Source organism: Odocoileus virginianus, chromosome 5, assembly GCF_023699985.2.
Source record: "Odocoileus virginianus isolate 20LAN1187 ecotype Illinois chromosome 5, Ovbor_1.2, whole genome shotgun sequence".
Lineage (NCBI taxonomy): Eukaryota > Metazoa > Chordata > Mammalia > Artiodactyla > Cervidae > Odocoileus > Odocoileus virginianus.
The window spans coordinates 92,400,528-92,412,791 of record NC_069678.1 but is presented as its reverse complement, the minus strand read 5'-3'; the positions used below and the strand labels follow the sequence as shown (position 1 = coordinate 92,412,791).

The 12,264-nt window shown below is 47.1% G+C and overlaps 1 protein-coding gene across 1 annotated transcript in view; it reads right to left on the bottom strand.

Annotated features, from left to right (window-relative positions):
- Positions 1–12,264, bottom strand: part of MROH2A (maestro heat like repeat family member 2A) — a 44,228-nt gene that overhangs the window by 28,508 nt on the left and 3,456 nt on the right. The window contains exons 2-4 of the mRNA XM_070467196.1: positions 2,467–2,586; positions 2,160–2,282; positions 756–1,060 (exon numbers count right to left, since the gene is read on the bottom strand). Of these exons, the coding sequence (XP_070323297.1) occupies positions 756–1,060; positions 2,160–2,282; positions 2,467–2,586 (548 nt within the window). The remainder of the gene's footprint in view (positions 1–755; positions 1,061–2,159; positions 2,283–2,466; positions 2,587–12,264) is intronic.

Below are 12,264 nucleotides of genomic sequence, written 5' to 3'. Positions count from 1 at the left end.
TCTGAAAAGACTCTGATGCTCAGAAAGGCAGAGGATGAGATGGTTGGACGGCATCACTGACTCAATGGACATGAGTTTGAGTAAACTCCAGAAGTTGGTGATGGACACGGAGGCCTGGCATGCTGTGGTCCATGGGGTCACAAAGAGTTGGACACAACCAAGCGACTGAACTGAACTGAACTATATGCCAATGAACTGCATGCTTAAAAGTGGTTGTGATGACAAATTTCAAGTCATGTGTACTTCACCAGTTTTCAAAACAGCAATGATAAAGTCATTTCTCCTTTATTCCCTGAGTTTTCTCCTCCTGGCCTTTCCAAGAAAGCAGCCAGTCCCTTTGCCTCTCTGAAGACAGCCCCTTTCTTGACCCTCAGAAAGGGCTTGGGGTCAGGTGTCAGGATCGGGGCAGAGGTGAGAGAAGGCATGTGCGAAGGGCTGGGCAAGGGCTTGTCCTGTGACTTCAGCAACCCACAAACACCCCTACTTGGTGTATCAGGGAAGGCTGCTCCCCACCACCGACCCCTCACTCCCAGCCCCTGTGGCAGAGAGCAGCAGAGATGGGGGCAATGGGATTCCCAAACGCTGAGTGGCAGACAGGACTCCAGGACTCGTATCTCCTGGGTGGGGCTGGCCGTGCCCAGATAACCATGCAGGGTGACTCTCCCCGCCCCAGCCCGGGGCTCCAGGAGGGCATCGTCAGGGCACGGGGTGGGGCTGGCAGTGCCCAGATAACCATGCAGGGTGACTCCCCCCACCCAGCCCGGGGCTCCAGGAGGGCATCGTCAGGGCACGGGGTGGGGCTGGCAGTGCCCAGATAACCATGCAGGGTCACACTCCCCCCGCCCCAGCCCGGGGCTCCAGGAGGGCATCGTCGGGGCACGGCGCATCTGTGGGCTCCCGGGGTTGTGTGGCTGCTGCTGTAGCAGTGGTGGATGATCTTGGCGGTGATGGGGTTGTCCACGTGGGTGAGAAGCATCTGCGGGTGGCAGCACGAGGCCACGCGGCTGTACATCACCATGAGTGCGCCCTTCACCGTCTCCCGCCTCCAGGGATGGTCCTTCTGTGAGGCCAGAGAGAAGGGGAAGAGACACTGTGGCCATCGGGGAGAGGATCTATGCCTCAGGTGTTTCCTGGGCACCTGAAGCGCTCAATCATGTATTCTCTCACTGAACACACTTTCATGAGCCCCTGCTGTAGCGTGGTGAGCAGGTCAGACCGTGGCCATGACTCCACGGTCGCAGGGGTTCTGTGCAGACACCCCACCAGAGGCGGCTGTGCGCGCCTTCACACCTTCACCTCCTGAGCACCTGCTCTGGGCCAGGGGCTCCGAGATGCTGGTGATTCACTGGGAACAGAGAGCCTCAGCCCAGCTCTTCCAGGAGGAGGTGTTGGAGGCCACCCAACCCACCATGAGAGGAGGAGCAGGGGAGCCCACGCTCTCCAGTCTTTGAGTAGAAATCCAGGTCTGAGGCTCCACTTTGTGGAGAAGCCGGGAGAGAAGCCGGGACACTCCCAATTCTCTATTCAAACTACCAGATCCCCAGGGCAACAATCGGATCCAAGGCCAAAACCTGAATCATCGGTTGTGACACAGCTGGTGGCCCCCTGGGGATTCAGGCAGCCCTGGGCACTGTGCCCTGTGGATGGAAGGGACAGCCTCCAGAGCCCAGCCTTTGTCTGCCTCCGTCCAGTTCCCCGCTCTACTTTGGCGAAGGAGACACAGGGGAGTTCCTTATTGAGATCTAGTAAGACTGTAGGAGAGCCAACCAGTCCATCCTAAAGGAGATCAGTCCTGAATATTCATCAGAAGGACTGATGTTGAAGCTGAAACTCCAATACTTTGGCCACCTGATGCAAAGAGCTGACTCATCTGAAAGATCCTGATGCTGAGAAAGATTGAAGGAGGGAAGAGAAAGGCACGACAGAGGATGAGATGGTGGGATGGCATCACGAACTCCATGAACATGAGTTTGAGTAGGCCCCAGGAGTTGGTGATGGACATGGAGGCCTGGCGTGCTGCGGTCCATGGGGTCACAAAGAGTTGGACATGACTGAGCAACTGAAATGAACTGAACTGAACTGAAGAGCCTTGGTTGGGGGCTGAAAACACCATTCTAAGAGGCCCCCAGAGAGCTGACGATGGAGCAACAGTGCCTCACCCGCCAGGCGCCGATCTGCCAGGACTGCTCCGACTCCTGGATCCTCTCTTCAAAGTCATGGAGCACGCCCAGCACCGTCTTCACCTGGCCCCGGGCACACAGGCCAAAGCACAGAATCACACCCTGCGGGGAGACCCAGGGGGCAGGGTGAGGGCGGTGGGGGGACACCCCATCTGTTCCCCCGGCACACACACACGGATAAACAGACACGCACGCACACTCAGATAAACACAACGCCCGCACACAGGCACAGGTGTGCACACACCACGTCCTCCCGAGGCCCAGGGGGACCACGGGGCACCCTCACCTCCCAGTCGAAGTCGTCGCTGTAGTCCGTCTTGTAGAGCAGCTCCAGCAGCAGCACCTCCACCTTGTCGGCCTCCAGGCCCGTGGCCAGGGTGAAGCCCAAGGCCCGGTACAGAAAGCCCTGGAGAGGCGAGAGGGACAGAGGGCGCTTCAAGCCTCCAGCCCGGGCCTCTGGGGTCACTGCCAAGGGTGGGTCCCTACTCGTTCCTCCAGGTTTAAAAATATGCCTTTTGTATATTTTTATTTATTTATTTTATTTTTATTTTTTATTTTTCCATTTATTTTTATTAGTTGGAGGCTAATTACTTTACATCATTGCAGTAGTTTTTGTCATACATTGAAATGAATTAGCCATGGATTTACATGTATTCCCCATCCCGGTCCCCCCTCCCACCTCCCTCTCCACCCGATCCCTCTGGGTCTTCCCAGTGCACCAGGCCCGAGCACTTGTCTCATGCACCCAACCTGGGCTGGTGATCTGTTTCACCCTAGATAATACACATGTTTCGATGCTGTTCTCTTGAAACATCCCACCCTCGCCTTCTCCCAGAGTCCACAAGTCTGTTCTATACATCTGAGTCTTTTTTTCTGTTTTGCATATAGGGTTATCGTTACCATCTTTCTAAATTCCATATATATGTGTTAGTATACTGTAATGGTCTTTATCTTTCTGGCTTACTTTGCTCTGTATAATGGGCTCCAGTTTCATCCATCTCATTAGAACTGATTCAAATGAATTCTTTTTAATGGCTGAGTAATATTCCATGGTGTATATGTACCACAGCTTCCTCATCCATTCGTCTGCTGATGGGCATCTAGGTTGCTTCCATGTCCTGGCTATTATAAACAGTGCTGCGATGAACACCGGGGTGCACGTGTCTCTTTCAGATCTGGTTTCCTTGGTGTGTATGCCCAGAAGTGGGATTGCTGGGTCATATGGCAGTTCTATTTCCAGCTTTTTAAGAAATCTCCACACTGTTTTCCATAGTGGCTGTACTATTTTTAAAAACAAGTATCCATTGTCTGTTGCTTCGTTTGCTATTATTTTCTCTCAATCTGAGGGCTGTCTTTTCACCTTGCTTATAGTTTCCTTTGTTGTGAAAAAGCTTTTAAGTTTCATTAGGTCCCATTTGTTTATTTTTGCTTTTATTTCCAGTATTCTGGGAGGTGGGTCATAGAGGATCCTGCTGTCATTTATGTCGGAGAGTGTTTTGCCTATGTTCTCCTCTAGGAGTTTGATAGTTTCTGGTCTTACATTTAGATCTTTAATACATTTTGAGTTTGTTTCTGTGCATGGTGTTAGGAAGTGTTCTAGTTTCATTCTTTTACAAGTGGTTGACCAGTTTTCCCAGCACCACTTGTTAAAGAGGTTGTCTTTTTTCCATTGTATATCCTTGCCTCCTTTGTCGAAGATAAAAGTGTCCATAGGTTCATGGATTTATCTCTGGGCTTTCTATTCTGTTCCATTGATCTATATTTCTGTCTTTGTGCCAGTACCATACTGTCTTGATGACTGTGGTTTTGTGGTAGAGCCTGAAGTCAGGCAGGTTGATTCCTCCAGTTCCATTCATCTTTCTCAAGATTACTTTGGCTATTCGAGGTTTTTTGTATTTCCATACAAATTGTGAAATTATTTGTTCTAGTTCTGTGAAAAATACTGTTGGTAGCTTAATAGGCATTAACAGAAAAAGGATTAATCTCAAAAATATACAAGCAACTCCTGCAGCTCAATTCCAGAAAAATAAATGACCCAATCAAAAAATGGGCCAAAGAACTAAACAGACATTTCTCCAAAGAAGACATACAGATGGCTAACAAACATATGAAAAGATGCTCAACATCACTCATTATCAGAGAAATGCAAATCAAAACCACAATGAGGTACCATTACACACCAGTCAGGATGGCTGCTATCCAAAAGTCTACAAGCAATAAATGCTGGAGAGGGTGTGGAGAAAAGGGAACCCTCTTACACTATTGGCGGGAATGCAAACTAGTACAGCCGCTATGGAGAACAGTGTGGAGATTTCTTAAAAAACTGGAAATAGAACTGCCATATGACCCAGCAATCCCACTTCTGGGCATACACACCAAGGAAACCAGATCTGAAAGAGACACGTGCACCCCAATATTCATCGCAGCACTGTTTATAATAGCCAGGACATGGAAGCAACCCAGATGCCCATCAGCAGACGAATGGATGAGGAAGCTGTGGTACATATACACCATGGAATATTACTCAGCCATTAAAAAGAATTCATTTGAATCAGTTCTAATGAGATGGATGAAACTGGAGCCCATTATACAGAGTGAAGTAAGCCAGAAAGATAAAGAACATTACAGCATACTAACACATATATATGGGATATAGAAAGATGGTAATGATAACCCTATATGCAAAACAGAAAAAGAGACACAGATGTATAGAACAGACTTTTGGACTCTGTGGGAGAAGGTGAGGGTGGGATGTTTCGAGACAACAGCATCGAAACATGTATATTATCTATAGTGAAACAGATCACCAGCCCAGGTTGGATGCATGAGACAAGTGCTCGGGCCTGGTGCACTGAGAAGACCCAGAGGGAGTGGGTAGAGAGGGAGGTGGGAGGGGGGACCGGGATGGGGAATACATGTAACTCCATGGCTGATTCATGTCAATGTATGACAAAGCCCACTACAATATTGTAAAGTAATTAGCCTCCAACTAATAAAAATAAATGAAAAAATTAAAAAAAAAAAAACATGTATCCAGGCTACTCTGAGAGGTTAGGCTGTAGCAGGGCAGGCAGGTTACCAAGAGTGGGGGCCAAGTTTCTCTCCTATGTAAACTGAATCAATCTACACTCCCACCAACAAACCTAGGAGCACTTATGTTCCTGCCTTCTCTCTGAGTTAGGATATTATCCATGAGAGGTGGAATGTTTGCATCTTGGTTTGCCGGGGTCCAGCCCCAGCAGGATCCAGGGGAACCCTCAGGATGAATGGCATTGGTGAGAGAAAGACACGTAGGACCAGCCTTGATAGGGGCGAATCTGCTAGGGAGAGAGAGAGAGAGAGAGAAAGAAAGAGACCAGACCAGGAATGTGGAGCAGAGTCTGGCAGTTGCTTTTTCACCGTCGCCTTTATACCCTAAGCTGGTACATTTCTAAGGGGCAGATAAGCACACAGACTTAGTCTAACGTTACATCAGCGTGTCCTGCATGAAGCCAGGTGTGCGCTGTATATTTTGTTTATGAGCGTCTTTCCCGTGGATTTTTGCACATTACCTTCTGGCCTTGAGCTCAGCAGGAAACAGAGAAGTGGCGCTCTCACGGTACAGCAAGTAGCAGCATAATAGAAACACAATCCTGTTAACATAAAAGTCAGTCTTTTTGCAGAAATTCTCAGCTAAATGTATCTAAAAAGTTTAACACACAAAAACTCTGTGGCTCTGGTGAGGCAGCCCCTGTTTAGCACTCTTGGTTAAAATTAGCAATTATCTTATTGTTTTTACATTAGGGCTATACTCTTATTTTACTATATCTTTAGCTATATTAATAGTTTCCACTGTACAACCTCAGCACATTAACATCAATCAAACATTGATCTAATAACCACTTTTAAAACAATATTTTTTGTATTTTCTAATAGGGCTTCCTCACCCCCCAAAGGGCTCTGTGCCTATTAGGGCCTTTTTAATGGTTAATCTCTATGTATAATATCTTTTGGCTTTCAGGCCTGTTGACAATTTATGGTTTGCACCTGGTGCAACTTTAAGCAACTTCAGTAGCCGACCCTGTCTTTTTTGTGGTTAATCTATTTTCTTTCTATTAGGTGTCATTTCCAAGGGAACTAGATAGGATTACATTTTTTGCAGAACAGAAATGCAAAGGATTGCAACAACAGCAGATATGGCACAAAACAGGCTCTTAGTCTTAAAGTTAATTACCTGCAAGAAGTCGCCAGCTAATCTCTATCTAAACTATTTTCTATTTTCTATAGCACATTTGTGGCTATAATATTTGTGGAGCTTTTCTCACCTTGCGAAGGGGCCTATGGTTAATAGTTTCTTTTGTTAGCGTTCTGTGCTTAGGATGTTTAGAACAATCATGAGCATTTTGTGCAATGAGAGCACACATTCATCAAACAAGCCAGAATGCCAGCAAAAGGTTGAATTGAAGCATTTCTTTCATCCCTGGCCCCTTCATAGGGTCCCAGCGTCCAGGAGATTTATTAATTAGCTTTTAAGTTGGTCTTTATTCAGGGAAAGAGGAGCAAGAGAGCTCTCGGCAGGCAACACAAGAATCTGCAGGAGGGCAAATAAGAACAACAGCAGAAAAAGGGGGGAGGATATGGGGGAGGATATAGGGTAGAATAGAGGCCGAGGCCAACCTGGAGGGTCCCTTATCCTAGACGGCCTTGCCTGTCAGGTATTTTCCTCATGACCTCGTCATGGATGGGGTCCCGGACGGCCTTGCCTGCCCAGTGTTTTCTTCATGACCTCGTCATGGGTGGGACCCCCCATAACGTCTCCCGGCACACGTGTATTCTGAGTGTGTCCTTGGCTTGCTGGTGTGCCAGTGCCTGGGGTCCTGGCTTGAGTGGTCTCTCCAAACACATATGCACATGGTATCACACCAGTGAGAAGCTGGAGACTACTCCAAGAATCCTGTTTTCCCCTTTCTCTGGAGTCACTGCCCCAAGACTTTGGACTTGGAACTCTTTTGGGCAGGTCTGTCTGCTGCTTCTGCTGATCTCTTTGCCCTTCCTACAGGAAACCAGGAGCTACATTTCTAGGCCTCGTTCAGGGGCTGGCTTCAGGGTCTGAGAAGCTGGAAGGGTGAGGGCAAGAGGTTCCTTTATGATGTGTTTGTGTCCCACAGCAGACGAGACCAGAGCTGGGTGATTGGGGACTGCTGCTTACCCTGGAGGGCTGTCCTCTGATGGGCTGGGGGCTGTGCTTCTGCCTCCCTGGGGAAGATTTTGAGCCAGGCAAGGATGTGGCTGACAAGTTGGCAGAGAGCATGGCAGGTAGCCTGGTCACGTTCTATGAGCTGAGTTGCCAGGCCCTGCATACCCACACTACGGCCTGGAGCTCCTCTCAGCCGCCTCCCTCCTGCTGGCAGCTCCCACCCCCTGGGGCTACTGCTGGTCTTCCTGGAGCCCGTCTGTCTCCTGCCACCAGCTCCCCTGCAGCTGTAGGCTGGCCTGGCTGCTCCACACAGGAGACTACTGCATTGTGGCCCAAGGCAGACGAAAGGATGAGCTCTGGACTTGGCTGGGGAGCAGCATGGGGCAGCCTGGGCTGGGCTAGAGTGGGAGCATGTGTGTGGGAGGATGGGAAGAGGAAAAGCAAGTCAGCCTCGCAGGGAGGTCGTGGATACATGTGGGTGCTCGAGACTGACCTTGAATTCTGGTGAGGGGCCAGGGTGCTGTGTGTGCAGGGAGAATCAACCTGTGGGTTTGAGAACACAAGCTTTGAGAAGGCTCCATCAGGAGATTGGGAGATGGATGGTGTATGGAAGTCTCCATCAGGAGATTTGGGAGGTGCTCTATGTGATATGATCTCGACATCTCCAAATCCTCAGTAAATCTATTAAATCCATGAAATTCTAGGCTTAACTGGATGTTTTCTTTTTGATGGAAACCCACCTGAGGCAGAGAGCAAAGGGGCTACAGTCATGCAAACTGTAGCCGAGAGAGAAACTAACGTTGGGGATTGATGGAGTGTATGGGAAGGAAGGAGGGCTCTGAGCACTCATAGGCTGTGGAGTGGGGTCCAGGCCAAGTTCAACTCGATCTTCAGGGGGCAAATGGGCCCCCTTTGCCATCTGGGCTATCGAGGAATTGGCAGCTGAGGACCAAAAGGCTAGGATGCTGCCCGAGAGGCAGCACACTGATGGCCTGTCCCTCCGCACGAACATGAAGGCACAGTCATTTCTATCATCTTTGAGCCTCATAGGAATACTGGGAGGGGGAACCCGCCCCCTTGACACTCTGGGCTCCAGCCACGCTAAACAGCTTGTAGCTATGCTGTTCCTTCACTCAAGAACAGCCTTTCCTCCAATTTCTTTCCTCTGGGGAGGAAATCAAAAGTGTTAGTTGCTCATTCGAATCTGATTCTTTGCAATCCCGCAGACCACAGCCCTCCAGGCTCCTCTGTCTATGGAATTCTCCAAGCAAGAATACTGGAGTGGATAGTCATTCCCTTTTCCAGGGGATTTTCGCAGCCCTGGGATCGAACCTCGGGTCTCCATAATTGCAGGCAGATTCTTTACTGTCTGAACCATCAGGGAAGCCCTGAAGTAGTCTATAAGTATCCTTTAAGAGTTAGTTCGGCTATAACTGGAAATCATCTTGATCTCCCAACATAGATAATCTGCTGCCTCTGGATTCCCACAATTTCCTGCATTTCCCTTTCTACAAGCACTGATCACACTGCCCTCACAGGTCTGGTAACCTCTTGAGCAGCAGTCTTCAAAGGAGGGTGCACAAGATGAGCCACTGGAGCTTTGGAAGACAGTGTTAAGACTTCTATTTCTCTTTGATCTATATGTGTCAAGATATATATAGACTTAGGTCAACCCTAATTAATTACTCTCTAGTCCATCATATAAATGTTCCATGTTTTATTTATTCATCCCCTTATTATTGGACATTTACTGTCTATTATAAACTTGACTTTATATTCTCACATACCTGAATTCGAGAAAGAAGAAGAAAATATTATTACCATTTTACAACAAGGGAAGAAATAACAATCATAATTATCATTAAAAAACTTTCTGTTTTATGTTTTTGGCTAGAAATGGAAATTTGTTTCTCACAGTTCTGGAGGCTGGAAGTCAAACCAAGATCAGGGTGCCAGCATGGATGGATTTGGTGAGAATCTTCTTCTAAGTTCCTGGTGTGCTGCAGTCCATGGGGTCACAATGAGTTGGACACAACTGAATGACTGAACTGAACTTTTTGAAGTTGAAGACTTCAGAAGAGGTCTTAAGACTTATTGTGTCAGCAGAGAGTAGCAGGAGGAAGCAAGTTTAATTGTGACTTTTTAAAAAAGAAAACCTAGGTGGGAGGGGGGACCGGGATGGGGAATACATGTAAATCCATGGCTAATTCATTTCAATGTATGACAAAAACCACTGCAATGTTGTAAAGTAATTAGCCTCCAACTAATAAAAATAAATGAAAAAAAAATGTAAGCCATTAAAAAAAAAAGAAAACCTTTTTATTTTATAAAAATAAAGTCAATTAACAATGTTGTGATAGTTTCAGGTGGATAGCAAAGGGATTCAGTCATACATACACATACATCCATTCATTCTCCCCCAAACTCCCCTGCTATCCAAACTGCCACATAACATTGAGCAGAGTTCTATGTGCTATACAGTAGGATCTATCTTTTTTTTAATTTCACTTTATTCTGAAGTTAGACTGCTTGCATTTTAGCCATATGGCTTTAGTAATATTGTATAGTATTAGACCCTCCCTCAAAGGGTTGTGAGAGGCCAAATGACTTAATATGTATAAAGCACTGAGAACAGGATCTAATCATGCATTGTAAATGTTCAATAAAAAGTTAGCTTTTCATTTAATTATATATTTATAACATGTGTATCACTTATAAGTAGATAAATACACATATGTTTGGAGTGTGTGCTGACAGATGTTTTGCTCGTAGGAAACACTGCTCATTTCCTAACAGAACATTCGATTGGGAAAGTTAGAGATCAGGGCCTGAGGACAGGGGCTAGGTTTGATTCATCTTGGCATCCTTAGAGCCTTGTTATAGCCCCATACACAAAGGGTCTTGATAGACAATTGTGGACAGAAAAAAAATGCTGGTGGAGATTGGAGCAGAGAACTGGGATCTAGTTCAGGCTCTGTTGTTTATTTCCATACAACCCTGGGCAGGGCACTTGTCCTCCTGGGGCCTTAGCTTTCCTCTCCTGGAACATGCCAGGCGTTAATTAGACAAAGGCTAAGGGGTAAGTAAGGAACAATTCCAGGCTGGAGTTAGGGTGAGGGGCGCCCTCTTGTGTCCTAATGGAGTTCTTCTCCCTTTGCAGCCTCCCCTCCATTCCTCCTCTTCAGGGAGGTGATCCTGAGGGGATGTCCTTTTCTGACCCTTGCAAAGCCACCTTTCCAGCTTCAGAGCCTCACACTCTGAGTGTCAAATGTCTTCAGCTCTCCTAGCCCCTCACACTGCTTCACTGTCTCTCTCCTCACTCAACTTTCCTATGCAGTGTGAGGCTGAGGAGAAACCTTTGGAGTCAAGTGCCCTGAAGATCAAATCCCAGCTTGTGTTAGTAATCTTGAGCAGATCACATCATCTGTCTAAGCCCTCATTTCCTCCTTTTAAATTGGAATAAAACCCACCTCTCAGGGTTGTGGTGAGGTTTCAACAGCAAGGAGTGCTTGTAGGTTGCTGTTAGATTCACTGAGTAAAATCACATGAATTATTACTATAAATGGGCTGGAACATATTTCACAGAGGAGAAGAGCTTTGAACTGGGTCCTTAAAATTCAAATATAGACTTTTTCATAATTTTAAAAACCGCTAACATGTGTTGAGCACGCGCCATATGCCAGGTACTGTCGATTTCCCCTGAGTCTCATAACTATCAGTAAAAATAATAATAGCTAATTATTATTAGAGCTTCCCAGGTGGTGCTGATCTCAGCAAGGCAGCAAAGAACAGGGGCATGAAGCGAGATCTTAATTCCCTGCCCAGGAATTGAACCTGGGTAGCCTGGATGAAAACTAGGAATCCTAGCCTAGCAAGGGCTAGCGGCTAGAAGCTAATCTTGCCTTGATCTTTGCCTCCAGTGAAAAATGCATTTATCACGGAGGCAGAAACTGTAAATGCAGGTACAAAGTTTAGTATCAGAGACATAGCAGAACATGTGGGAGAGCACATAGAGAAACAGTTTGTTTAGTTGAGATAGAAGCAAGGCAGAGATGCACACCCAGAGAGTAAGGGTGTGGGCGTTTCCCCTAGTGAGGAGCGCCTTAAAGAGGCGGTTAAGTCATTTATATCAGGCAGTTCTTCTGGGTCTCTGGCCTCCTTCAGGCCAGTCATCTGGTTTCTTTTTCTACAGCTGATGCACCCATCAGCCAAGATGGATCTCGAAGTGAAGGCTTCTGGCAGGAGCAAGGCTCATTGGCCTGGAATGAATCCTGGAAAAGTCCTCTGACTTCTGACTCCAAGGATCCTTTCTGCACTTGTGAAGTGTCTCCCTTATCTTTTACTCGGAAGGGTCTTTGCCTCTCTTCCTCCTTGCCATGATTATTCCCTTGAGGTGTTAACAAGCGATAAAGACTGGCTCTTCATCCTGTTTCTGCTGTTACTTCCATTTCTGAGAGCAAATGGGGGGCTGCTTGTAAATTTCTCAACTGGAGCCCGCCTATCTCTTACCTCTGGAAATGCAAAGAGGAGGCTGGCTAATTGTAAATGTCCAACCTGAAGATTGTCTATCTCCTACCTCAGCGCTAGTAGTAAAGAACTCGTCTGCCAATGCAGGAGATGTAAGAGATGGGGGTTCAGTCCCTGGTTCAGGAAGATCCCCTGGAGGACAGCATGGCAACCCACTCCAGTATTCTTGCCTGGAGAATTCCATGGACAGAGGAGCCTGGCGGGCTACAGTACATGGGGTCTCAAAGAATCAGGTACGACTGAAGTCATGTAGCACGCATGCAGTTATTATTCAACTCCTTTGCCAGATGTGACAGGCCCTTTACATATTTTCCCCATTTATTCCTAGCAGGTAGATGACATTATTGTAATTCCAATTTTATAGGTAAGAAAACTGAGGCA